The sequence below is a fragment of the Bradysia coprophila genome (genome assembly GCF_014529535.1).
Source record: "Bradysia coprophila strain Holo2 chromosome IV unlocalized genomic scaffold, BU_Bcop_v1 contig_81, whole genome shotgun sequence".
NCBI classification, from domain to species: Eukaryota; Metazoa; Arthropoda; class Insecta; order Diptera; family Sciaridae; genus Bradysia; species Bradysia coprophila.
The window spans coordinates 4,270,707-4,298,309 of NW_023503375.1; the positions used below are offsets into that span (position 1 = coordinate 4,270,707).

Consider the following 27,603-nt stretch of genomic DNA (forward strand, 5'->3'; position numbering starts at 1 on the left):
TTTCATCAACCTCCGAATAATTTCTATGTTAATGCTAGGAGCAGTGCTATGAATGTGGTCGAACAGCAAAAGGTCTATGGAGAGAGTAAAATTGATTTTGCTAGTCCAATTGGTTAGTGTGTTGGCATGATCAGAGGAAATCGAAGCGAAATTATTTATAAAACAACATGTTCGCATGAAGCAAATTTTCATCCCAATTTTCTATGTATACGATGGACGAAACGCGCGTTTATATTTCCCGACACATGTTTGCTTGATGGGTACATCACACATCAAAATGATACGAAAATTTGAGAGCATACATCCGAATAAAAATATTTTGTATTGGAACACAATAGACGTAAGTATACACACGCACGTTACCAAAATCAGGTCTCGTCACTTAGTGCAAGCAATTAGACTTAAGCAAAAAGTTTTTTTTTCATCCATGCGGCGTGAAGAACCCTATTTTCTTGACTCAAATGCGGTGAGAAGATGGGATTTTGTTAAAGCTCTCTCTGATGACAGTTCAGAGGTGAGAAAATGTTATACAAAATCGGTTCAAATTTACTCAAGTTAACACTTTGTCCTTACCGGCTGCCTCCAATTCCGTCAGTTATTTACGTAATATCAAACTTAATAGCCCCCGTTAAGTCGTACAGGGCTAATAAACACGCAATGCTTAAGAATTATCTAAAAAGAATTTAAGAGATTCAATCAACTTTAATACGAAAAAAAGTTCAACACGCAGATTCCGTGAAAACGACTAACTATAATGACTTGATAGTTGATAATAATCAATGATACAGGAACTGCGTCTCACCACGTGGGTGGGTCAGATCCCATGACTGACCAAGTTTTCAGAAGATTTTGAAATTTCAACTGATGAGAGGAATTCTTTTTAATAACAGCCTCAAAACCACTTTCATAAAAATTCCTCGATGCTTGTGTGGCCAGCAAGAGGTGATCAAAAACCGAAAACAAGTTCTTTTCGTATGGGAAATTCACCAGCTCCCAATTTTCCCAGAAAGGACACGGATATATATCATTTTTTCGCACAAATTTGTGTCGATTCGTCTTAAACGAGTATAGGTATGATAACCAATCTTAGGACAAATTATAAAGAATTGTACATCTTTGATCTTAGCCTCAGGAATAAAAATAGTTTTTTACATAGTGTCCATAGACATTTTTCGGTATTATGTGTGAGGGTTCGAAACTCAACCGCAGCAGAAAAAAATCGGTTGTCAGACGTGTACACAAATACACAGTTGGCTGAATCGGTTCAAATCTGGTGTAGTTGTGTGTGTAGAGCTGTCACACAGCTTACCGGTTAGAACGTTCTTGGGAGCTGTTGGTTTTCTACTCTTACTGCGGTTTAGTAGGGTTAGAACTGCTATAGGTACTAAGGAGCAATAATCAAAAATCCTTCAGAGTGTGCAACACTTTGAAGGCGTGGCTCAGAATACACGTTAAGCATATGGTTCCTAATGCTAGGTCCATGTAATGTAAATGCCTTCATTAGCTATAGCAGCACTGGTAGCCGAACGTGTCACATACGCTATTACAAAGCACCTAGCAGGGTAATAGATGTTTTTACACGTCAAATAGAGTTGTATTTTTATACCAATAATACCATTAGCAGCTTTAATGGTTGCTGCTAATGGTATTATTGATATCAAAATACTACACTATTTGACGTGTAAAAACATCTATTACCCTGCTAGGTGATTTGGCTATTAATATTATTCGGTATTATCTGGTGTAAGACCAAAGCTTTCAATCAATGGAATAACGTTTTATGATAACATTTTCTTTGTCGCTTCTTTGCAGATGGTGTAGTAAATATTTAGGAAGCCTAAGAAGTTTTTTTTTGATCTACTATAGTCTAGCATAGAAATTTTGCAGTTGCAGCCCGAACGAAGTGATTTTGCGCCAAGACATGAAAATATAAGTTTCCAATTACCAATATTTTAAATCAATAAAATCGTAATTGGTACCAATTTGATGAAAATATTGTCAAAATGAAATGCAAACAACGACGTTCCGACAAAATAATTGACCATCCTTTTACATTTTACCTCAACATACATTTTAATTAAAATTTTCATTTAGATTTGAATGTAATTCAGACTGTCAAAGAGCAGATTCCTTCCTCAATTACAGGAAATGCTTGCAAATGAAACAAAATCGAGGTAAAATATTTATTGTGCGATGGAACGTTAATAAAGCGTAGCTGCATTTACTGCATAACTTTATTGAAAGCTTTATGAAATTCTATTCATTTATGCAGCTTTTTCATTGTGATCCTTTTTGAGTGAATATCTCGATAAAGAAAAACGAGTTTAGAAATGGCTGGTCAGCATCTTCATCTGCATTGATAACGACGACAAAAGAGTGGCCTCTTTTATATCAAAATCTACAATACACTCGTAGAAAAGCATTGACAATTGAAGGGAACATTCTGTCGGCTACGTCAGGTAATATCAGCATCACCAAGGTTCTAACAGCTGCGATTGGTAACTTTCTAAACTTTTATCTCTTGCCTTCAGACCTTTACATGTTGCTGTTATTTCTTATCTTCAGGCATGAAGAGCTATGATAGGCAATGTCCCTATGCGTTGCGTATGTAAACTGAAGTATTTATAAGTTTCCATTGTAGATGTCTCATTGAGCCAAGTGGTGTTAGAGTATTTGCTTTGAACGTGGAGGAAACGATGTTGAATCTCAAATATATATTTTTTTTAAATACTTATTGGTGGTATAAGCCTAGCCACACTTTTATTGCAAATAATAAAATACTTGAATATTCAATTAGACCCTAATTTTGTGTTGTGACTCCTGTGGTTAGTACGGCTCCATGATGCAAGTCCACTATACAAAAATATATTTTTTTAGGGACTAACGACCATTTTGACCTTTACTCTTTGGCTCTTAAAGCATGTTATTCGTAATTTGGGAGTTTAACGAGGTATCTAAAGTCACAATTGGTTAAGATTTGGCTGAGATATTTTATGTCACATTGTAACTTTTTGTGTGAAAATGGTCAAATTTTACTCATTTTGAAATGATGAATTTTAACAACCATGTTTGTGGTCAATTTCTATCTCGAGATTCACACAAGCGATGGTGATAATTTACCTTGGAAGTTACCACAAATTGGATTTTTAGTAGGGATTGTGCGTTAGATTCTCAGATAAAATGTCTCCTTTCGCTCATCATTTCATCTCTGTGTGTGTTGAACGTATAATCGATAAGATCGTAGCATTCTCATCAACTGCATACGATCAAGTAAACTCTGGTGAAAAACTGTTCTCTGTTCTGTTTATTTCTTAAGCAGGTAGGAACTTCTAACAGGTTATGGGCCCAGGTCGGGGATAGGACAGCGGCAAATTTCACACACGAAACACGATTTCCATCATCTGTTCGGACGAAGCAAATTTTGCTCTAGCGAAAAAGTCAATTTTATTCGCATTCAAAGCGAGCAAGACTTGTGTTTTAATTTATTTGGCTTAAGGTCATAAATTAGACTCTCCATATCAGTTGGAGTTTGTGCGAAATCGTTGTCGGTTTTTCCACCGCTCTGAAAGTTTTACGTTCGCATCGGCATAACCTCACTTTCGACGGAGTTCGGAATTTATCGACCAGCAGATACAACTCGATGTCATTATGAAGCTAAAGGTTTCATCAAAAGCGCCAGGGCTATCCAGAGCTCGTATTTCCACATTCGATGTAATTGAAAACGCTGGATCCGGCGATTGTTTATTTTTGTCCGTGTTGGATTTCATGCAACGCAGCAAAAGCTCGTTCAAAGAAATCTCCCTTGACGTCATCGGCTTGCGACACAGGGTGGTCGAATACCTCTTCTCGAAGAATGCAGTTGGTTTCCGGTCGAATTGGGAGAGACTCGCAGACAACATACTGTACAACTTACACACACAGCTTCCTATTTTATTAAGCAATGACACATCCAAAGAAGAAGCTAAGAAAGAAGCTTATAAGGCATACATCAAAGAATCAGGTAACGATGGAACCATGACTGAGCTGACGTTGATTGCCGAAATGTTCGGTTTCGATTGTAGTGTCGTCCGTAGGATTGGTCACGACGAATTTAACTGTTTCGATTTATGTGTCAGCAGCAATGGTAGTATTGACGCTCCGAGACCTCGGATGTTCATCTATTTCACCGGTCAACTGACCACAGGTCACTTTCGTAATTTGCATCCGCATAAAGCGAACAAAGGTCCCCTCATTGAACCTGGTCAGTACGTGTTCACGGCAAGTAGTTCTAGTGAAAATTCGGACTTGATTTCGATCACGAACAGGTTCGACAAGGTAACTGGCCCGCCCCCCGCAACCGCCAACGATCTAACTCCTTGTCCACATTGTCCCATAGAAACCCGCAAATCTTTCAGAGGCCAACGTGGATTGAAAACACACATACGAAGACGTCATCCGGACTTACTCGTCAACACGCAAACATCGCAGGCCGACCACGATTTCACGTCCATAGGTGATCAACTCGCGCAGTTGAAGTCACGAACGCGCCTGCTTCTTAGGATCCCTAAAAGTGCGAGAAAATCAGTAGCTGAACAGCTATCCCGGACAATCGATACAGTGGTCAAACGCAATGACACAGATTCTTGGAACGATCTGCTATTGTTTGCTTATAAAGTTTTACGGATTCCCGAACGCACAGGTAAATCGCTAGTAACTTCAATCAAAGACAATTCGACATCTATGACGTTGCCAATTTTATCAGACCAACAACGTACTCCTGTATCGTTAGAGAAGAGGGTAGAAGCTAAATTGGCCAATAATGACGTCAGAGGTGCTGTCAAGATTTTGAGTTCGGATGATACTCTCGCACCTTTCGACGACGTTATGCATCAAGAATTGATTAAAAAACACCCGGCACCTTCTCGTGAAGTAATCATTCCAAGTGTGGAAAAATCTGATATTTGTCATCTCGTCGTATCTCCGAAGGACGTGAAATGCGGCATTGCCTCATTTTCACACGGCTCAGCTCCAGGCCTGGACGGTTTCCGTCCACAACACATCAAAGATTTAACGTCGTACTCCGCAGGCGATGCTGGCCCTCGACTGTTGAATTCGATCACAGACTTGTGTAACCTGATGTTGAGTGGCACCGTAGACAAAGGAATTTGCTCAGTGCTTTACGGTGCAGCTCTGTGCGCATTAAACAAAAAAACCGGTGGCATACGACCGATTGCAATCGGCAACTATTTCAGACGTCTCACCGCTAAGATCGGTTGCTTTAAACTTCGCAACACTTCAGCTAAACATTTGGGTCCTCACCAAATGGGCGTTGGAATTCAGAAAGGCGCAGAAGCCGTCATACACGCAACGCGTACTTGGATCAACTCGTCCATTAATCGCAACAAGATTTTGCTGAAAATCGATTACTCCAACGCATTCAATTCAACTGAACGAGACTCAATGCTGATAGAAATCAAAAATCAAGTTCCACCACTCTTCCCGTTTTTACATCAGTGCTATAGTTCACCATCAAAACTATACTTCGGTGACCGAAACTTACAGTCGCAGGTAGGCGCGCAACAAGGCGATCCGGCAGGATCATTAGCCTTTAGTCTCGCCATTCAACCAATAGTCGAAGAAGTCACAACTGATTTGAATGCATGGTACTTGGATGACGGAACCGTTGGTGACTCGACAGACATCGTGTACGAAAATTTCAAGATGATAATTGAACGATCAAAAGCCTTAGGACTAATGATTAACCCTTCAAAGTGCGAGCTATTTTTTTGCTCAGGTACAGTGGATGAACGTATCGTCGAAAAATTCAACGAAATATCTCCGGGCATTCAAGTGGTCGATCAATCGAGCTTATCATTGTTGGGTTCACCGCTTTTTGATCAGGGTTTTGAAACAGCAGCAGCGGAAAAACTTCGTTTGTTGCAATCAATGACTTCAAGACTAAAGAATCTGAACTCACACGCTGCCTACTTTTTGCTCAAGAATTGCTTCGCCATACCGAAGTTAACTTACTTTCTTCGTACGTGCCCCTCCTGGAGGTTTTCGAATTTTTTATCCGGCTTTGATATTGAGATTCGTCAAAGTCTGGAAAGCATTTTGAACATACAATTCGATGATAAAAATTGGATTCAGGCAACATTGCCAATCAGTCAAGGTGGAATCGGTGTCAGACGCGCTTCTGACATAAGCTTGCCGGCATTCCTCGCCTCAGCCTTTGGTGCTAGACCTCTCGTCGCTAACATACTCAACAATACGGGCAACGATGTTTCTATTCACCATTTGGATGAGGCTCTGCATTTGTGGCAAACGTTAAACGCTTCCGATATTCCTCAGAACCCAAATTTTCAAAGAAACTGGGATTTATTAAATGTTAAAAGGATTGTCGACAAAGAGTTACATTTCGACACGGCTAAGGATATTGCCCGCTTCACCGCTCTGCAGGCACCAGAATCAGGCAAATGGCTAAACGCTCTGCCAGTACCAAACAACGGTACAATGCTTGACAACAACACCATCAGGATATGCATCGGTCTGCGACTAGGTGCAAGAATCTGCCATCCACATTCTTGTCGGTGCGGTTCATCGGTTTCGGAAGACGGTACACACGGCCTAAGTTGCACGAAGAACAAATCAAAATATTCCCGCCATTTCGAGATCAACAACATCCTGCACCGTGCTTTATCATCAATCAACGTACCATCCACGCTGGAACCACCGGGTTTGTCTAGGAAAGACGGCAAACGCCCCGACGGCCTGACATTAATTCCTTGGGCAAACGGTAAAGCACTTATATGGGACGCCACGGTACTAGACACATTGGCCAATTCGTACGTGCCTAAAACTTCATTACGCATCGGTGCGGCAGCTGAATTAGGCAGCAAACTCAAACACAAAAATTATGCAGAACTGAAAGCTGCAAATTATATTTTCGTGCCTGTTGCATTGGAGTCGTTTGGCCCTTGGGCAACGGAGGCAAAAGATTTTATTAACACAATCGGTTCCAAGCTCAACAATTTGACCGGTTCGAAAACGTCCTGCTACTACCTGCATCAGAGAATATCGCTTGCAATTCAACGCTACAACGCGTCTTGTGTTATGGAAACGATCCCGGCGACGTCTCCTCTAGACGAAATTTTTTATATTCTATCAAAACGACCCCTGGTCGTTTAACTTTCGGTTTTTATGTACGAATCAAATTTTACCTTGAATAAAAACTTTTAAAAAATTTCCATCATTTGGCCCATTTTTAAGTAATTTATGAAAAAAAAAAAACAATCGGAAGCATTTAGTTAACATTTAGTTAACAATCGGAAAACAAAGCAATACTGACACGGACTGAAAACGGATTTATACTTAGAATGTGAAGCAACAGAAAAAGGAAAAGCTTTGAAGACAGGAATGAAAACAGCACAAAAATTGGATTGCAATTACAGTGCAAAGAATAATTGAAAGAGAAACAGTCAAATGTTATTTATGGTAAGGGCGAAGAAAAGAAAATAAAAGAATGAAAGTGAAGAAGAAGAAGAAGACGATGATAAGCATAAGAAGGACATGATAGACAAGAGAAAACAAAATCAAGAATTTGACAAAATTTGAGCAAATACAAGAAAGAAGTAGAAGAAGAATATTTGGAACAGAGTTTGATCAATTTTTGATTTCATGGAATGCATGAGAATGAGAAGTGAATGTATAATTGTAGCATTCTCTTCAATTGCATTATGTAATTTGCATACAATCAAGTAAGGGGCCATTCACAAATTACGCACGCACCAAATTCGAAATTTCAGACCCCCCTCCCCCCTTGCACGCGAAAATGTATGGAGAAAATTTCAAAAGTGTATGAAGCGTACGCTTTTGTCAAACCCCCCCTCCCCCCTTAAGAGCGTGCGTAATTTGTGAATGGCCCCTAAACTCTGGTGGAGTAAGCTCTCTATTCGTTAGATAGATTGGAACTTCTAACATAATGGTTTAGAAAATGTGGAGATGTTTGGACCTTCTCTGCAATTTTTTTTAGACCTTTTGTCTGATGATCGAAAAATGTTGAGCAAAATTAACCAGATTGAACCCAATTATACACTATTTTAATGTGAATGCATTGTAGCCAGCTACCAGAATACAGAAATCTAATTCTGAAAATGACGAGAACAATTAAAAAGATCAAGATTCGATATAACATTGAATTTGAGCCAACACTTGATCAAAATGATATACGCAAAATGTAAAAACCATTTTTTTTGTTAACTTTTAAACCAAAATGACAAACGTTTAGTTTATTGCACCAGTGCCTGTTTAAAACAATTGGTTCGTTTTTACAAAAATGTATATTTATATGTAAAAAAAATAACGAACGACGTCTGCAACATTAAAATAACGTTAAAACTATCGCCCGCGACATCAAGATCATCTCCCGTACATCAATCTATCTACGGCTAGACAAAAAAAAAACGATTTTGTTAGTTTGTAGGTAAAGGGATCAAGCGAATTATTTTTAAAAATAATTTAAATCTATTCGTGCATTGTTTACATGCCTGATGTATATCTGAGAAGCAATTGGGCCAAAGCCAGATTGAAATAAAGGTTTTCTTTTTTAAAGAAAAAGGAAAATCGAAATTAAACTTTTCATTAGGCAGTCCAAAATTGAGTTTAGTATTTCCAAGGCTGTCAACTTGGGGTAGGTCATGCAGATACAGATACGCTGGTGACACACTACACTTGACGATAAAATGGTCTCGAAAGTTTACAGCCTTGAGACTTGAGTATTTCAATGTTAGACAATAAGTGTAAAATTCAAAACAGTGCGTGTACTGTCTACATAGTATCGCGTAGACTAAAAATCAACGAATGGAAAATATTAATACAAAGTGTTCATTCGATGCTGGTAATTATAATTAACGCGCCACGTTAAGAAGGCGTCGTGACGCAAGTCCTAACACACTAAAAAAATGTAAAAAAAATCCGCTGGACTTTTCCCCCTTTGTTTCTATTACCCTTAAATTAACATATTTGGGCGTCCATACGAGATTTGGTTGAGATATTAAATTTCAAACTTTGGAAATTCGAAAACTTTGAAAAACGGATTTTCGTAAGATAAAATATATTCCAGCGATGGAATTTTTAAGTTTACTTTCTACAAAACTTTTAAATCACTTTACCAATATTTTCATCAGATTGCTACCAATTCGACAAAAAATGCAAGTTTCGGATTCAGTGTCTCCCGAACATTGATTGTATGAGCGGTTGACGAAAAGAAGAGTTTTTTTTACTTGAGTTTGACAGTTTTTTCCTTCTGAGTTTCCTTACATTTTTGCTTTCCTTTAGTATTCAGTAAAAAAGATTTCTGCTCTTTAATTTTTCCTATTTAATTTTCATGTGCGATACTTTAAAATGAGTCAAGTTCAACGTAAAGTAGAAGGGTTTCCTTTGCCCACAATGATATGTTTTAGATTGTATTTGTTCTATATAAACAAATAAAGAAAGAAAAAAAATGGACAAAAATAATTGGTAAAACGAGTTATTTATAACGCTCTCCCAAAATTAAATAACGCTCCAATATTACCATCAATTTTCAAACTTTTTGAAAATACAAATTTGACAGAAAACGTATGGAAGCGTGAACTGAAAAATTGATTTGCTTTGTCAAGGTAAATAAATAAAATGTTGTACCTATCGCAAAACAAATGGCCCAGGTTTTTGAGCAACTTTGTCATTTTAAAGAAAGGGAGAGATATTGTTTATAGCGAACTTTCGTGCCACTGCACATCTGATTCAGTTATATATGGCATTGCCTCAGTTATATATGGTTATATACCGCCCATATATTTACGGTAGGCCTTTACCAGGCTTTACGGTGAAACTTTTGAAATACTCGGTGAGGTTGGCTGAAATTTTCAGGGTCTGCTAAAGACGGAATTTTCATAAAAGTCAATTATTTCGGAGCTATGTGAGTCATAATTCGGGAAATATGTCAGATAGCAAGTTCGTTTAACCTGTCACATACGGCTATTCATCTGTTACCGATAACGACGACAAAAGTAATGACAAGCTCCGAGTAATATGGTCCTTTATATATAGTAAAATGCAAGCTAAAAAAATTGAAGTAAAAGATTTGAAATTAACAGATTAAAAATCCTAGTTGCTCATTTGGAAGCTATGACAGTTTAAAGTGTATTTTAGCTGAGTTTAAGAGGTGGATACAATCATACGGGTTTGCAAAGCCCTATGTTTTAATGGAAATTCCACTTACAGTGGAAATGTGACACAAATCTAAATTTAGTCTCTAACACAGTGGCAGACGATTCGGCTTTATGAATGTGTTTCATTCAGGACATATATTCTGTGTTCTTCAGTTTTCTTTACAGTGATTTAATCAATATCTGCACTGTGTGACGCACCGTATTTGGCTTTTCAGTTGTTCACACTTTCCTCATCATCTGCCATTTGGAACGCATTACTTTTTGCGTGTCTAGGCTCCTACCGATATCAGTTCTTTTGCTAATGGATAACAGGACTTGCGTCACTCTTCCACTGTTAGTGATTTTTTGGGCGATTTTCTATTTTTCCCCAGACGCAATGTAATTAATATGAGCTAATTACACGCGTAAACACCGATAAATTACATATATATTTACTATAACTACTATTCTGGGAAGTACGCATAATTAATGGAAGAATAAGAAAATACGGGAAAATTATTGTAAATTTTCTGAGATGAACTCAATGATATCGTATTGAAGTATTCACACTACTCATATACTCATATACATAGCATCGTACACATCAGTTGTTGCACCGCTAAATTTACAACAAAAATGTTTATTTTCCTGCCAAAATTTACATTATAAACATTCGCTATTATATCGTCTCAACTTCATATTTAACGTGAAGAAGACACACAATGATGTTCGTCTCTATTGCTTAGAAATTGTTTCAGTTAGACATTTTAATTATTTATTGTAAGAACCGAAGGAGAAAAAAGCAAACAGAAACTTTTTTTTTTCTCTCTAATCCTTTTCTTTTTATTCAATTATTGGTGCGTGAAACTGATTTAATTTTACCAAATAAATATTCAAATAAAACTAACAATCGAACAATTCTTTGAGGAATCGATATGAATTTGAAAATATCTTCTGGATAAATAATCAATAGGTTTTTCATTGAACAATCGCGTTACACTATATTTTTACAATCAACACATGATCTGACAAGAAAAAATATATGAATGAAAATGTGGGCTAAAAACGTTCCACATTTCTGAAGAACTTGTAGTACTTTCAAAATTAGACTCTAATTATTAAACCAGCGTTAAATAGTGGATATCACTCCAATACCCTGTGTCAACAAAAGTCGGCTCGATGGCTATAAGCTTTTCGATATCTTTTTCTTTTTCTAATACTATTGAGCATGAAATTTTTTGAAACTAAACTGTTTTCTGGAAAATGGAAAATCGCTTTTCCGGATGGAATATGTATGAAAAATTTAAAAGTCAAACATCTACCGAACGTGACAACCTTCTTTGAAAATTCGATTTTACCTTGAAAGCCTGATTAAGTGCTAGCATTTCGTGGAACAACTTTCTTCATATGCAATAAAATGACGTACATATACGGGATTTTCCCGAAGCGTGACCCGGAAAATTCCTAAACTTTGAGTTCACATCACACCGTCAATTCGAAACCTATTCTATTAAATGAAAGCTTTCTTGAAAGCTCGAATCAGTGTTTTTCAAATGCTTTCGTAAGTTTAGGAATTTTGTGGGTCACTTTTTGTAAATTTCAAGGCCGTCAATGTCAGATGATTTGGCTTGAAGAATGTATTTCTTCCAGGACATATTTTCTGTGTTCTTCAATCTTCTTTACAGTGATTTCCTCAAAATCTGCTACTTGTGACGCACCTTTCTTACAATGAAACAGTTAGTTATTTTTAATGACTAATTTTTTGGATCATTTATTTACATTATCCTCGTCATCTGCCATTAGTGACGCATTTCTTTTTGCGTGTAGAAGCTTTAAGCGTCACATTCACCGATATCAGTTGTTTTGTAAGTGAATAAAGGGACTTGCGTGTCAGTTCTTTTGTAAGTATTGTGTCATCTTTTCAATCGAATTTACATTAAAACATATGGCTTTGCAGACCCGTATTTTTATATCCACCTCTAAAACAAGACACGGCCATACACTGAAAACGGTCGTAGCTCCCAAATGGGAGATTTTTTGGGGAAAAAACCCTGAAACACGAGTAGACTAGAATCGGAAACTCTACCAACTTTATCTTTTATTTTATTTATTTTATTGCAATTTAATCCAAAGGGCTATAGTCCCAACTGAACATATAAAAAATTATAAAAAAAAGAAATACATACAAAAATCTATCTTCTCTTACACAACATAAAAACGGTCAAAGACCCAAAGCAAATTCAATATCACAAGTTAACATCATATCACATTATATAAGATTTAAAATATCACATCCAGTTCATATTTCACCAGCAGTCCTTCAAATTCGTTTTAAACTTTGTACACGACATACCGGGCTCATAAAGGTGTTGAATCGAATTGAACACTCTGCACATGTTGTTCACCGGTTCGTAGTTCCCATACAACGTCATGTGTTTTGCTAATCGAAAAATCCTATTGTTCCGTAGCACCCTCCATTGTTCGTTGAGCATTAGTAATGAGCGCAATTGCGGAGCCTCTATCTTTTTCGTCAACAAGTCAAAGGCGAAAAGTGCAGATGCTTTAAACGAACTTTCTATATGTCGTATTATACGAGATATGGATAACATAGCTTAAAATGTAACCTCCGAAATAACTGACTTTTATGAAAGTTTCTTCAAATTAGTTTCTTAAAATTATGACATATCCGGAAAAATTCAGTCAAAACCACTGAATATGGTGGACTCGTTGAAATCGTATGGATGCCCAGATTAGTACTGGCTCATTTCGAAAATCTGTCTATTTTGGATGAATTCTGGTGGCTCATGGTTTAGTTCACTAAAAATAGACAGATTTTTGAAAATCTGTATTTTGGATGAATTTCGTTGTCTCATGGTTTGATTCACTAAAAATAGACAGATTTTGCGGAGTGAGAAAGTTATGTTCAAATTGGAACCCACCAACTGATGTCATCAATGGCCATCAACTCATCGTGCTGCAATGTGAAAAGTTTCGAAGGGCAAGACAGTTGTTTCCAGTAATTCGCTAAAAGACTTGCTCCAAAAATTGAACATTGAGTGATTACCGCGTTTTATCGATCAGTGAAATTAGACTTTTAAAGAAGAATTCAGTACAGATTAGAATGTGGACCAGAGGAACCTCACCACAAATAACAGAAAACAACGACAACAAAGTTGAGACACAATTTTTAATGTTCATGGCTTACGAACTTCACCGGTATTTAAAAGTACTCCCACCAAATCAAACCGAGCCTTCAACGTTGAATATCAATTCAACGCCGCAACGTTTGACAATCAGCTGTTTGCCAATTTCAATCAAATACAATATGGCAACTGTCTGACAGACTTTCGATAAAAAGTTACTCGAAAAATGATTAAATTACATAGTTTTTAGTGAGTATTTTCGTTCAAATTTATGTTTTTCTGAACCGTTTTGTGTGCTGCTAGTGTTACCAATTATCTACTATTTCGATATGTTAAAGTGCCCGATACAAAATGCTATTCAAAATCTGGGGCGATGGCCTTCCAATAGCCAAATAAGAAAAGAATGTTTTGAAGGAAAAAATCAAAGTACCTTCAGTTCATGTTCCATTAATTTTCTCGGATATTTTCGCATAGTTTACTACTGTGTCCTCCGCACGTAATTGTGATCGTTTTGTAGAAACATTGCAAACAGATCTTGGTTCGACGAAAGAAAAGAAAAAGTGAATTTCAATGTCAATGTCCTTTGTTGTGGTTGTGTACCAATATTAGTTGCAATTGCGCATATATTATTATGTAGAGTCTATTTACGATTGCATTCTTACGTTATATACACTGCTGATATCTGTACCACTAAACGCTATTATGAATCACAGAATGTGTTCATCCGCGACTGTGCTTATCGAAATAAAAATTTTCGTTTCCAGGAATTAATTATAGGAACAATAACAACCTTAGTATTATGGAGACCGAACGGCCGGAGCACCAAGGCTCCGATTTTCTTGGTATGCCTCAACCGGGACAAATCGCTTATGCGAACATCAGCAATAGCAACAGCAATTTCACCACCGGTGACATTGTTATCGATTCCAGTATGGTATGCTACACAGTCAAATCGTCACCGTCGCTGTTCGGAAAATTTATCGTTATCATTTACAGGCATGGCTCTTAGGGTCATTATTCACATCGATGCTCTGGATCACATACATCACATTCTACAATTCCCGGGTGGTCGGCTACTTTTGCACCAAAATCATCAATCGATTTTCGTCGAAAGGAGTCTGCTTCAAGATCGGCTCGTTGACCATCAATCCGATAGCTGGAAAGATTATGTTTCGTGACATTGTGTTCGTGTGCTTCGACTATTCGTTTCGAGTGTTGGACGGATATTTCATATTTCGCTGGTGGCGAACGTACGTTCCGAAAGATGTGTCCGAAGATCTATCGCATTCAGACACTCGACTGTCGGTCATGTTGAATGGATTAGAGGTGCATGTTTATAACCGATCGGAGATGTACGCGAAGCTGGAACGAACATTCGGACTGAAGCCATCCATCCTAGTACCGGTAAAGTGGACTCTATCACAGTATATTACACCTGACGGGCTAACTGTTTATTTCATTCACAGACTGAAAATATGACTGCCGATGAGTGTGCGAAGCTGCGCGAAATGGAACTGAATTTAGAAAACGAGCGCAAGAACAGCTACTGCGGCAAAAAGAAAAAAGTCAAACCGGAGGCAATGGCCGCAACAACTTGGAGAGACTTGATTCCAGTCATCAAAATAGATATTTGTACCGTGAGTGTCGCGCTTCGACAACAATTAAATCCTCAGAAATGAATTGCGGATAATTTCAGGGACGATTTGTGTTCGGCAATCGATTAACGCCGACCACACTGTCAATTTGCGTGGAAGAGGCTCATTGTGTGTACAGTACCAAGCCGGCCGTTTCCCGTTTAGATTGCTTTATGCATTTTATAAAAGCAAAGGCCGACAATGCCAAAATATTGCTTGCCCCATCGCCGAAATACACGGGCCTAGTTGACGATCCACCCAGATACATGGGCGAGGGATTCGTTGTTATGATGTCGAATCTTGTCGAATTGTACTTCTACATGGATGAGCCAGGTATGTGAAATTAGACTCTTGGTTCCAATGAACTGGACAGCGAAATCTAATTTCAATTTTTATTGTTTTCACTTCCGAAGGTATCGTACCGCAGGAGCCACAAGTGCAGACATTGGCTAATGGCGATGTGGTCGAAGCTGCACCGCCCGTGTGGGGAATCGATCTGAAGTGTGGCAAAGGGACAGATTTCAGTTATGGTCCATGGGCGAGTAGGCAACTAACGTAAGCGCAAAAGTAGTTGACGATATTCGTTCCTTGAACAGCATTTCCCCCTCTTTCAGCGATCATTTGTACAAATTTTTCTTCCCACCGGATTGGCAAACGATGTTGGTGACGCAACCACCGCAGCCGGGTGAAAAACGCGAATATCAATCGTTTGAGATCAGTTTAAGCACGCTGAACGAGGCCACAATTGATGTGCTGTTCTCCAAGAATAAGGTATGACTGGAACGGTTCATCGATCGACATGAACTTTCGCCCGTAACATCTATTGTCGTTACAGGAAACGAATGCCATGCATGTTACCATTGGACCAGGTTCGTATTTGGAGGTGACCATGCCGTGGATAACACTTCAGGACGGTTATTCGACGAAAGTGTCCGGTCAGTTGTTGCATGTCGAGGCCACAACAAGTCTGCAATACCGCAGTCTTGCCAAATGCGAAACGTTAGAATTTAAAGTGAGAGTTCACTATCCCATCCGTTGGAACGATCACCAGGAATGGAATATCAATTTGACTGGCTGCAAAGCCACCGCCTACATAGTCTACGCTCATAAACAGTTCTTTCAAGATCTCGTCGAAGATTGGGGATCGAAGGCCAGACCGGACATCCTAAGCTTCGTGCCGTACACATGGAAATTCGGAATTTTACTCAAAGAATTCGAGATACTGACATTGTGCAACGAATTCAATTGGATTGACTGTTCCAGTACGAATCAGGAGAACAATCATTTGGCCTTCTGCGGGGATTTGTTTGACCTCAGCTTTGCCCTACCGTTCGATGACTTCTTGCCACAAACGGTGCCGTTACGGTTTTGGATTCATGGCGAAGGTCTGGATCTGAGTTTATATTTACCGGAAATCGCTACAACGCGTCCGGTTGTCCTGGCGATGGATGAAAATTTACGAATTTTGACACGCGACGGACAGGTGAAGAAACGCAGTGAAATGGTGTCGAAGAAATGGCGAAAGGATTGTCAACGAAGGTAAGATCATTCTGGCCCATCACAGCAGAGTCGACCGGAATGATTTATTTCAATTCGTTTTCAGTCAAGGCTGGATAGATTGCTGGAGCGTTCCCATCGTTGCATTGTCGATTCAATACACTTACCATCCAATGCCGCCGTTGGGTCCAGGTACTTGAATTTTCAAAACCATTTTTTTCTCTCGGAGCACTAAGCCAAAATCTTCTTCAGATCCCCAAGCTGACATAACAACACCCGAGAAGGAAGAACTTCTTTTGTCCCCGATGCGAATTCCGATTCCTAAGATAAAATCGCCGGCCATCAAATGGAATCAGTCCGACGGTCAACAGTTCGATCCATCAACGCTCCCGCCCGACAAAGTTAGCGTTGACATTGAAATCGGCTCATCGATTCTGTTGGCGTACGGCACAGTATTACGAAACTTCATCAATTTGAAGGAGAACATTTTCGGCGAAGATCAGGCATTCACCGACATGGGAACGTCGAACACGAAAAGCAACGTGAACAGTATGACCCAACTGCAAACGAAAATACAAAATTTATCAGCCAAAGAAGAAACTGCCAAATCCATTTCGGAGGTGAGTCTGACCACCGAAGAGAAACCGAAGATTCCGTTCGATCCTCGACTGTACCGTCCGTTGGAAGTGATTGTGTCGCTGACGATACACGATATTCAAGCGCATTTAGTTAAGGTAAGAAAGTGCAAATCAATTGCCACGTCGGTGTTGCTCGGAACTAACCGAATTTGTTGGTAGAATTGCAATGAAAACGATCCACCATGTCCAGTCGTACTCATCGAGCGGTTGGGATTCGAGATGAAGAAACGATTTTTCGAAACCGAGCTGCAGATACTGGTCAGTCCTTCATTTCTAATATCATCCGACAATGTTGTACGTCCGAATAAAGACAAGCATCTGAAACAAGGCCATCTGCTGCTGAGTGCAGTACAGGTAAGAATACTCTATTTAGCACCGTTGCACGATCACATTGATCAACATGAATGAAAACAGGTTCGAGGCCACGCAATGTTCAGCAATGACGGAAGGTCATTGGATGAAGAAACGCTAGAGTACGCTTGGATGTTGGAGGTACAACTGGGCAAGTTGTCTGGCAAGATTACCATTCCTCAGCTGTGTCACGTAGTGACCGGTCTGGAAACGTTATTGACGCTAGCAATTGATGCCGAGAACGAATTACGACCACCGAAACCGTTACGCTACTGTCACCATGGCGTGCCATCACATTTATGTTCCCATTCGAAGGATGAAATGAAGTACAGATGTCCATCGTCGGAAGATATAAAATATCGCATGACCAGAGTGGCAATCGATGCCATCGATTTGTACTTGATCGAAAGTGGCACTGCTCTGCATACGTGGGTCTCACCGATTCGTGTTTCCACCTGCAATCTGCATGGACAAAAAGTCAAGTCGGGAGTAACGTGTCTGGTGTCCACGGTGTTATTGCGACATTTTATTTCGACTAGCGGTCATTTTACTCCGGGCAGTGGCACCGCCGTCAATTCGTACAGCAACACCAATACGACGGGCAGTGGACGATCGGCCAAATTGCAGCATCAGAACTCGAAATCCGACGAGAAAAAGGAGGATTTGAATGTGCTCTTCAAGCGGGACGACGGTAATGCCATCAAATTCAAACGAGAGTCGGACTACGGAACGTATCGACGTGGTTCCAAAGACAAGGATGATGTGCACAATTTCCGTCGGTCGCGAGAAAGTGACTTCCATCATCGACGCGATGACATCTATTCGTCCATCTATTCGTCGAATCGTGAGAAAAATCGGGAAATTGATACCGAACCATGGCTGGAAGTGGGATGTGTTTCACTCGGCCCAATTATTGTGGAATCAGCTTCGGCATTACCGATACCTGAGCACTGTCTGCACTTGGTGCAGCATAAGTATGTGAACTAGTTGATATATCGTTTAGTTACCCTATTCAATTGACTTTAATGTTGCAGTTACTTGAAAACGCATGACAAACGAGCCAAGCGTTTATGGTTCCTTTGGTCCGCGGAGGGAACTCGTTGCGGTTGTACTGGCGGCTCCGCTTTTTTCGGCAGCAATAACAATGGACCAAAATTTTTCAAACCGTCCGCTCAGGATGTCCAAGACGGCATCAACATTGCACGCTATCAGTATGTCGTAGGCGTGTGTCTAGTGTTTCTCTAGTATAATAATGATCCATTGCAGAATTCACAGTCATTCCAAGGAATACGGATTCGGTCAGAGTCTACTACATGAAGGGCAGCTCGTATTTCACACACCGCCATACAGTTTGCAACCAGTTTCGTTACAGGAAGGCCATGAAAGCTTTGGCAAGGCGAACATACGAATTTCCAAGCCAGATATCGAACAGAAATCTCCACTTTCTCACCACAAACATTTTGACCAGTCACCGAAACCCAGAGATAATGGGTCTCCCAGCACGCTGGACAGGAAAAATAGACGATTCTCGTATGCTAATTCAAGGTAACGTTTATGGCTCTAGTAAGGGAATTGGAACAATTTGAAACCTTCTTTTCAGGCAAAACATATCCACAACCGCAAATGAAGTGCCTTACGCTCGATTATTGGATAGTCCTTCACGTGTGGGCAAGGGTAAAGATCAACTTGATGCAAAGGTATCACCGACCCCATCGATGAAACACGATTATGGCTCATCGACGCCGAAAGCACTGAGAATTCCTGCTCCAAAAACCAGCTCGTCAGACTCAAAATTGACTGTTGACTATTTCCAAGGCAGTGAACATTCAGTATAGCACCTTTACAGATTTAGGACTGAGCCAGCAGCATAACTATCATTTTCGTTTTCAGTTACAATTGCCGGAGGAAATGTCTCACTCAGCTCCGCAACCACACCCCCTAGAATCCGATTCAGAGTCATCACTCAGTCCGAAGATTATGTCGGAAGAAGAAATAACGCGGGAGGTATGTGCTGATCGATCTCAGTTATTTTCCGGGATTTCACAAATCCATTTCAGGTTCAGCGGACAATCTCATTAACATCGGAAAACCCGTCCGAGGCATTTTTCTCAGCCGACGAGGATCTACATACATCTAGAAGTTCTAGTTTACGTACAACCACCGATCGATTACCTAACATACCAAAGAAACGATTTGCGTCGGATTTGAGGTATGCGTTCGACTGCCTATCAGTTTTGATATTTTCACTGACTTTTGGCGGACTTTTCAGCATTGGGGCACAGGCAGCGCTAGACGGTAAATTGTCGTCTCATCGCAGTGACTACGAAATCCACTCCCCCGAACACCGTAGCATTCCGAAACGTCCGCAGAGTACAGCTGAGTTGGTAAGTTCGTTATTATGAAATCGATTTCGCATAAAATTCATAAACGAAAGCAGCAACAATGGAAGTCACTCACTCAATATTATACATTTTTGACCTTTACAAATCAAACATTTCATTTAGAATGAGGATGATCGACGAATTCATGGTCTTGCTACTCCGTTACGGAAAATGTGTAGCATTTCACCAAGACCAGAGTTCAGACATTTTAAGCCAATTTATGTGAGTAGTTTGTGCACGCACAACACACATTTTTTTTCGTTGTTTTAACATTTTCATTTACCAATTTTGTTGTGGATTTTACTTTCAAATTGTTTAAGAGTTGAAAATTTTGAAAATTTTTAGCCTATATTTAGGAGGAAAAATGTTCGTCTTTTGAAGATTTCTCTGAACCAAAATCTTAATTTGAAAAAGTAAAACGATTAAGCTCGCAAAAATTGGTTTGTGGGTGATAACTTATCCCACTTGGAGAGAAACGTTTGTGTAAATTTATGTTACAGGCAAGTGTGTTAAGAGGTATCGATGCTTTGCGTAAATACATAAATTTAGGCGTTTTTTAAAAACTGGATTTTAGACTAATGATGATGTCTTTCCAACAGAATTCATTTTCAAAAATGTACGACCGTAATAACGACCATGAATGTGTCAGCGTTCAACAGAAAATAGTTTTGGTTGTAGCTGCTTGACCAGCTCTGAGAACAATGAACAGTTTATGAAAATTTCGTTAAACTGCTCACGTTTCTCAGATCCGGTGAAACGACTACACCCAAAAAAAATTTTATTTAAAGCTAACACATTCGTGGTCGTTATTGCGGTCGAACGTTTTTCAAAAAGGATTCTGATGGAAATATATCATCAAAAATGAAATACAAGACACGCAAATGTGGGCTAAAATTTTAGCTAAGCATCAATACCTCTTAAATTATGACTGACAAACCAATCTTTCCTTTAAAAGTAACACATTTTCGCGTGCTTTATTGATTTTACTTTTTCAAAAAAAGATATTGGTTCAGAGAAATCATCAAAAAACGAATACTTTTCCGCCCAAATGTAGCCTACAAATTTGCAAAGGATCCATCGCTCTTAATCTACCAACGAGTTCAGTAATTTGTCGGAATTTGTTGTTTAAAAAAACTAATTTTGCATCTAAATGTTTGACTGTGTAATGTAACGGAACGTAACGTAAACTGGTTCTAATAAATGTTGGGTTAGATCACTTCAACTATAATTTTACCCTTTGCATACTCTACTGTCTTTGAAAATTCTGGATTCAGTTTTATTCCCCTTTTTATTTCAAGAAAAGTTCATTAACAACTCCTAAAACTTTGAACCGTAGAGCCGCCATATGAATGCCCTTTTAAAAGTATTACAACTAAGTATTATTCCCATGAATTCTTGCTGTACAGTCAGAGGCAGCGAAATTTCGTCACGACATTTGTTCAACTGTTTTTAAGCTGATCCACACAAAAAAATAAAAACTGATTATACAGTTTAACCACTACCACGTGCGTGCGTGTAGCAATAGTAAAAACAAGTATAAATAGTTTTGATTGTATGTGTAGATCAGCTGAAAAACAGTTGAAGAAATTTCAACGTATTCGTTCTAAATAAATCCGTACGTTTTCGAGCCCCTGAGGTCATTTTTTTAATCAGGTAAATTCATTCATGAAACGACGACACATTATCCGCATCATGTGAACATCTTCCATCTATTACATCTTTTGTCAAAAGTATCGATTAGAATTCGACACACAATTCTTCACTTTACAAAAAACCTTTCTTCATTTCATCAGATGAAATAGTATGGTTGCATCTGTCATTCCGCTCGCATTGCAACTTTTAACTTTTATTTTGATAGCGCATGTTGTCTGTGAAAAATTGTGCAACTAAATTTTTGGTGGAAAATGGAAAACCGATTTTCCGGCAGGAAATGCCATTTCCATTTATTAAAATACGTAAACTTTGTTGACTGATAACTTGACCAATTCTTAACCAATTTTTTTGAGTAAAGGAAAGGTATAAGTAAACTCTGTCGAATTTTTCTGAGATAAGGTGTGCTCGCCACATAGAAGCTAACCTATGACGATGACAAATATGACGATTTTTCTTGAAACAGAGAAAAAAAAGTCGGATGGAAGTTCGTCGAATCTCTAGGTCCTAGAACTTGGAAGATCTGACGATCTCAATAATTCCATTTGGTGAGAAGAAATTGAAAATAGTCTTGTAAGAACGTTAAATAAATAAATGTCTGAGTTCTAGAACCGGGAAGAGATACTTATCAATTACTGGTATGAGAAATATTGCCTACATAATTGCTCTTTAAAAATATCGAGTTTTTTTCTTTCTTAAATTGCCACAAAAGTTGAAGGTACAAGCTACTCATTCCTTTCCAGATCACTTTTACTCATCAAAAGTGATTTAAATCTGGCCAAGTTACTAGTCAAAACGTTGACAAATTTTTTGGGCAACTACCGATACCAACGCCATCTTGACCTAAGAAAATGTTGTTCCACGAATTGTCGGTATTCATTCAAAAAAATAAAATTATTGAAAAAGATTGATCACTTTGGGAGATATTTAACTTTTAACATTTTCAAGAGGACAATCGATTTTTCATTTTCCGGAAATAATTTAGGTCCACAGTGTTAGCCACAAACAATAAGCGATATCAAAAAAATTCGAAAGTTGCAATACGAGCGGACACGAAGATGCGGTAAACGACAGAAAAATTAATAAGACAATCTGGTTATTAAAGCAAAATTATCTGGTGTCACTACGCATTATTTGAAATATCTCATGATGATCACAAAAAATAACATTTTCAGTCCAAACACTTCTACATTTTAATTTACAAGTCAAATTTAATCTTTCATTAACAAACCGATCCCTCGCTGGGTAAAGACTGAAAAGCTGTTGTAGATAATAATGACAAATTTATTCATTTTTTTGTCTTTTCCCGCAACTTACGGCTATTTCATATGTTCACAACGAAAAAAATTCTGCGTGCCGCCATCTATTAATCCATATCTAACAGTTCCTTAAATTCTTTCAAGTCTTTCAAGCACGGCAGAGTAAAATAACTTTAAATTGTCGTGCTTTCAAGCGAAAATTAATTTTTCTTTTTGTATTTTTCAATTGTATACTTACTTGCACAATTTATCAACTACCCACCTATGCCAGCTGTTGGTATAATTTGTGCAAAACTCTTTTATTTTTCACAATTATACCCATACATAATAGATGTAGTATAGGATAGAGTGAGAATGGAAGAATCAATCTGGACTAAAAAATAGTTGTTAACCGAAGGGAGAAAATAAGAAATTCCAATAGCGATGTTTGTAGACAGAGTGAAGCGAGGGCCGCTATTTCGCTTAAGTTGAAATTTGTTTTTTTTTTAAGGTGAACACAACGTTTTTCTTATGTGCAAGGTGTGATTTACCGTTTTTCTCCACGAAACGAAAACATCAATTCGCCTTACCATTTTTGAAAATATAAACAAAGTGACAGTTCAAATGAGAAAAGTTCTATTTCCTCCTACTGGAGAAAAAATGCGGTTCTTTCCTCACTAGAACTGTAGTTCAACCAATCGTCAATAAAATTTAATTTTCCTACGCCCTATTGACGACAGAAAATAAGGTAAACCATACAGCACATATGAAATAGTTATTTGTTCAACGAGGGAAGAAAAGTTGGAAATTGTATTTTGAGATTGTTGTCACCCGAGAAAATGCAATTTCCACCTTTTTTCTCGAGGCAAACAAAATTTTCATCACAACAAAGGTTTCTGAACTCCCAGTGGAGGGGAGAAAATTAGTATTTTCTCGCCTCCGTTGTGAAAATATATTTCTGTAAGCGAATCAAAGCCCAAAACTCTATCCTAGACTACCGCTATGTTGTTGTCATTCATTTTTCAAACCAAATGTTCTGAGTTTTCCGGTGTGACAAAGCATCTTTGCGTATATTGATTCTTAACTCAACAAACCCAATTTTCCATTCATTAGGCTGAATCCCAAGAATCATCCTCCGGATCACCATCACTATCGTCCAATTCGTTCATATCAGCGATGTCATCACAAGAAGACATAACATTAGTTAATCTGCATATGCAAGTCAACAAGCCGATAGTCGACTCACCGTTGTTGATGGCCTCTTATGTGACCCATCTAGCACAGGTAGATCCCGGACAACATCTATTAGGAAACTCGGAAACTAATTTTTCTTTTGTAATCTAGTTACGTTGTGCTAATTGGTCACATTGCTGTATGCCATTCGGAGCTGATGCATTTTCCACGCCATTGTTTCAACAAAATGATGATGGTGGATTGGTTTACATTGGCTCAAAGCTGGTGCCACACTTTGATACGTATTCCAATTGGCGAGAAGTTCGTATTGTTTCGAGATCGGACTCCAACGGATCCGGTAGTAGTTCATCAATCGGTCTGAGCACTGTTCCAAAGTCACATCCATGGGATCCGAGCGTTATGTTACGGCACTCAGACAACGTCAAAGATGAAGGTTAAATGAGAGCAAGGTTTGTGTGAGAACGTCGGTCGCTAATGACTTTTCGTTTTCTAAATTTAGTTGACAACGAATTCATGAGCACTCAAAGTGATACGGCAACACGAAATTCTGTGATAATTCGATTGAAAGGTCATGTAGAAGTTATGCTCACACCATTGCTGCTTGAGGGATTACAAAGGTAAGAGGATGATTGGTTTCAATATTCGATTTATTTGCCAAATATTCGATAGAATCAATTTTTAGCGACCTTGTCTGTCGTTATCTTGCTTCCGTTTAGCTTTACTGTACCGTCTCTTCGCGGAGTCCTCCAGCAATCGCACTAAATCAATGAAAAATTAAGGTTGCAATGAAGCAGGAGAATAGTAGCTTGTTTGCTGCGTATTACTTTCGAGACTTCGTTTATAATTGTCCTTCAAAATGTCAATCTTCGTTTGAAGTATACTCTCGCGAGGTGTGGAGCGGAAACTGTGACTTCGTTTGAATTTTGATTTCCTTTTCGAATTCACTTTTTCTAAAGGAAACAGCTTTTAGTGTAATTTAAACGAAAGCTTTAGAACTCAGGTGTGTAGCGTGTACCTGGACAGCTGTCGTAACTGTCTTCTTCCGAAATTGGTTGTTTGATCCTGTCTAATTGATTGTATTCGTCACATTCTAACCCGTTACACATTTTTCCATCGTGTCTCTTGTTAAGGTGGAAACTATTTTCAAAATTTTGCTTCAACAAGTGTCGTTTGTTAACATCAATCTTTGGACTTTCACCGTTCATCAAGCCATCGAAATCTTGACGATCCGATGTGGACAACTGAGAAAATATTTTTCGAATGTCTGCCTCACTGAATGGCTGAAATTCGATTTTTATCTTAATAAGTTAGTAGCGACCTCCTTGGCTGTGTTTAACCTCATCAACATTGATACCGATTTTACTCTCCCGTTTTTTGAATGTATCGCCTGTCCCTATTTCACCATCAGCACTATGTGTTTCAACATTGCCATCGCGGTAATCGAAATCTGTAGACTTTTTGCTTTTAGTAAATTCATTCGAAAAGATGGGATACTCGTTTTCAGCCGATCGTTTGTCTTGCCAATTTTCGTCTATTGGATCACTAAGTCGGTCTGGTAGATTGGTATCGAGGTAGTCGCTTAAAAAGTACGTTTCAATTGATCCCGAATAAAGAACGATTACGAGTAAGAAATAAATAGACATGTCAGCCATTGATGTCGTTTCTTAGTGGCATTTAGTGTGACTTGTGTTCTGGATTGCTTTGTCACTGTCGATTTTACGTGCTTTTTGTTGCTCGTTGATAGTATAGCTTTAAATTGACGCCGACAATTCAAAGGGGAACGTGAGGAGGTCTTTTAACGCAGCGTTAGATCGTTGAGATTTTGTCTTTCTTTTTCAGTCACTCGTTCACTTAAAATTCAAATTCTTAAGCGCAGTAACAGCGTAAATTGAATGGTAAAACAGGAGTGGATACTCTCAGATGTTGTCACGAAGTTGCAAGACTACTTTTACCTAAATAAAGGACAAAGAAAGCCACCTGCTCCAATTTCTTCGTATAGTCGTTTGTCATGTCCGCACGTTAGCTACAACAACAATAAAATCCGAAATAAGGGACAAAGGAACATAGTTTATTCGCAAAATTTTGAGATATTCCCAGCATGATAGCTCCTCAGAAATGTGCTCCAGAGCTTTGGTCTTCTTCTTCTTCTTCTTTTTCAGCCTGTTTCTATCCACTGCTGGATGTAGGCCTCTCCAACTTCTTTCCATTTCGTACGATCCATTGCCATCTGCTGCCAATTTGTACCTGCAATATTCTTAATTCCGTTTGTCCATCTCTCTGGTGGTCTACCTATAGCTCGTCTTTTATATGGTCGCCAGTTCATGATCTTTTTGGTCCAACGTTCGTCTGTCCTTCTTGCAATATGTCCCGCCCAGCTCCATTTCAGAGATGCTATTCTTTCCATGACATCAACGACCCTGGTTTGTTGTCGAATCCATTGATTCGTCATTCTGTCTCTGAGTGTTATTACAAGCATACTCCGTTCCATGGCTCTTTGTGTCACTCTCAATTTATCTTCGGATGCTTTCGTTAAAGCTATGGTGGGACAGGAAAAATTGTAGAGAGAACAAAGTTTTGGAAGAAAGTTTTACTCCATATCTTCATCCAGAGGAGCTACAAGACGAAATAGCGTCAAACATGACAAAAAATCTCAGCGATCCTTAGTAGGATCTGAGGTCAGATGAGGTAGAGTACCAAAAAATAGTTTTCTCCAGCTGCGCTCGTTACCGCTCCCAGGACGAAAATTGAAGGAATTTGAAGAATAAGTCAGTTTTTTTGTCCCCAGTTCCTGCTTTTGGCATTAAAGAAGTGGTGGTATCTTAGTTCCCTGACCAGACTTTTGGAATCATCGAGGTGGTGGTAGGTTGGTTCCACGGGCTGTACACTCTATGAATAGCAGCATTTAAAAAATGAAGAATAGCGTGAATAGTGCCAGGCCCGTGGTTGGTTCCTGAAATTTATTGTCCATTATCTTTCCACGTTGAGGGTTTTGTTGGGTTTATTTCAGGATTCTTGGGATTATTAAGGTGGTGGTATCTGAGCTCCTAAAACTTCATGGTCCACGTGGTCTACCACCCTTCCAGTGCGAGAATTAAATGATTTTTCACATTTTTTTTAGTCCTCTCTAGGACTTTTGGGATCATCGAGGAGGCGATAGGTTGGTTCCTGAAATTTCACTGTCCATTATCTTTCCAGGTAGACAACTCAACAACTTTAAGGGTTTTGTTGGGTTTCCTTCTAGACTGTTGGGATTATTGAGGTGGTGGTATCTGGTATCTTAGTTCCTAAAATTCCAAGGTAACGCACATTTAAGGTATGGTAACGATATGAACATGAATGAAGGACGGTGTTCCCTTAATTCGTTGCGTTCTTTGTTAAAATTGTGTTCCGACGCAGAATGCGTCACCATTAGGGATATTAGTCATTTTGTAAATAAATACTCGAAAATTTGTGTCACCTTTTTTTTGACTGATTCATTACACCTTAAATCCGTGTGGAACACGAAGTTGTTCCTGCTGAAGAAAGTTTTGTTTTAAACAAGCTGTTTCTTGTTAAATTTCAGAATGATTGAAATAATCGTGCCGACATTTGCGACAATGCATCCATTAACCGTTGTCAATTACCTACACTCGTCATGCATCAGTAAAGTGGAAGCTGCAAATATTTTGAAACGCGATCAGTCACTCAGTTATTGGTCTCAGGTATTTG

At 38.8% G+C, this 27,603-nt stretch overlaps 2 protein-coding genes across 3 annotated transcripts in view; one reads left to right on the top strand and one right to left on the bottom strand.

The window, feature by feature from the left end:
* The first annotated feature begins 13,476 nt into the window (after positions 1–13,476).
* The window catches only part of LOC119072234 (transmembrane protein KIAA1109 homolog), a 29,830-nt gene continuing 15,703 nt past the window's right edge, over positions 13,477–27,603 (top strand). The window contains exons 1-23 of one of the 2 annotated variants that reach the window (XM_037177407.1): positions 13,477–13,561; positions 14,077–14,246; positions 14,309–14,716; positions 14,779–14,949; positions 15,009–15,279; positions 15,360–15,501; positions 15,561–15,717; positions 15,782–16,485; positions 16,550–16,635; positions 16,696–17,177; positions 17,241–17,435; positions 17,496–18,406; positions 18,467–18,643; positions 18,699–18,977; positions 19,033–19,261; positions 19,323–19,436; positions 19,490–19,641; positions 19,702–19,816; positions 19,937–20,035; positions 23,815–23,985; positions 24,046–24,328; positions 24,395–24,512; positions 27,458–27,596. In XM_037177407.1, the coding sequence (XP_037033302.1) occupies positions 14,112–14,246; positions 14,309–14,716; positions 14,779–14,949; positions 15,009–15,279; positions 15,360–15,501; positions 15,561–15,717; positions 15,782–16,485; positions 16,550–16,635; positions 16,696–17,177; positions 17,241–17,435; positions 17,496–18,406; positions 18,467–18,643; positions 18,699–18,977; positions 19,033–19,261; positions 19,323–19,436; positions 19,490–19,641; positions 19,702–19,816; positions 19,937–20,035; positions 23,815–23,985; positions 24,046–24,328; positions 24,395–24,512; positions 27,458–27,596 (5,538 nt within the window). In that variant the 5' untranslated portion in view covers positions 13,477–13,561; positions 14,077–14,111. The remainder of the gene's footprint in view (positions 13,562–14,076; positions 14,247–14,308; positions 14,717–14,778; positions 14,950–15,008; positions 15,280–15,359; positions 15,502–15,560; positions 15,718–15,781; positions 16,486–16,549; positions 16,636–16,695; positions 17,178–17,240; positions 17,436–17,495; positions 18,407–18,466; positions 18,644–18,698; positions 18,978–19,032; positions 19,262–19,322; positions 19,437–19,489; positions 19,642–19,701; positions 19,817–19,936; positions 20,036–23,814; positions 23,986–24,045; positions 24,329–24,394; positions 24,513–27,457; positions 27,597–27,603) is intronic. The other variant, XM_037177408.1, reaches the window with a different exon arrangement.
* On the bottom strand, positions 24,527–25,563 carry LOC119072275. The gene is made up of 4 exons (XM_037177468.1): positions 25,233–25,563; positions 24,911–25,175; positions 24,720–24,845; positions 24,527–24,653 (listed from the first exon to the last, which is right to left on the bottom strand). Exons 1-4 carry the CDS (start codon positions 25,545–25,547, stop codon positions 24,574–24,576), a joined length of 786 nt encoding a protein of 261 aa, XP_037033363.1. The 5' UTR covers positions 25,548–25,563; the 3' UTR covers positions 24,527–24,573.

Coding starts and splice junctions, on each gene's coding strand:
- LOC119072275 (XM_037177468.1), bottom strand. CDS start 25,547: ATGGCTGACATGTCTATTTATTTCTTACTCGTAATCGTTCTTTATTCG. Junction 25,176..25,232: donor TCGGTATCAATGTTGATGAG/GTTAAACACAGC, acceptor ATCGAATTTCAG/CCATTCAGTGAGGCAGACAT. Junction 24,846..24,910: donor CAGTTACGACAGCTGTCCAG/GTACACGCTACA, acceptor TGTTTCCTTTAG/AAAAAGTGAATTCGAAAAGG.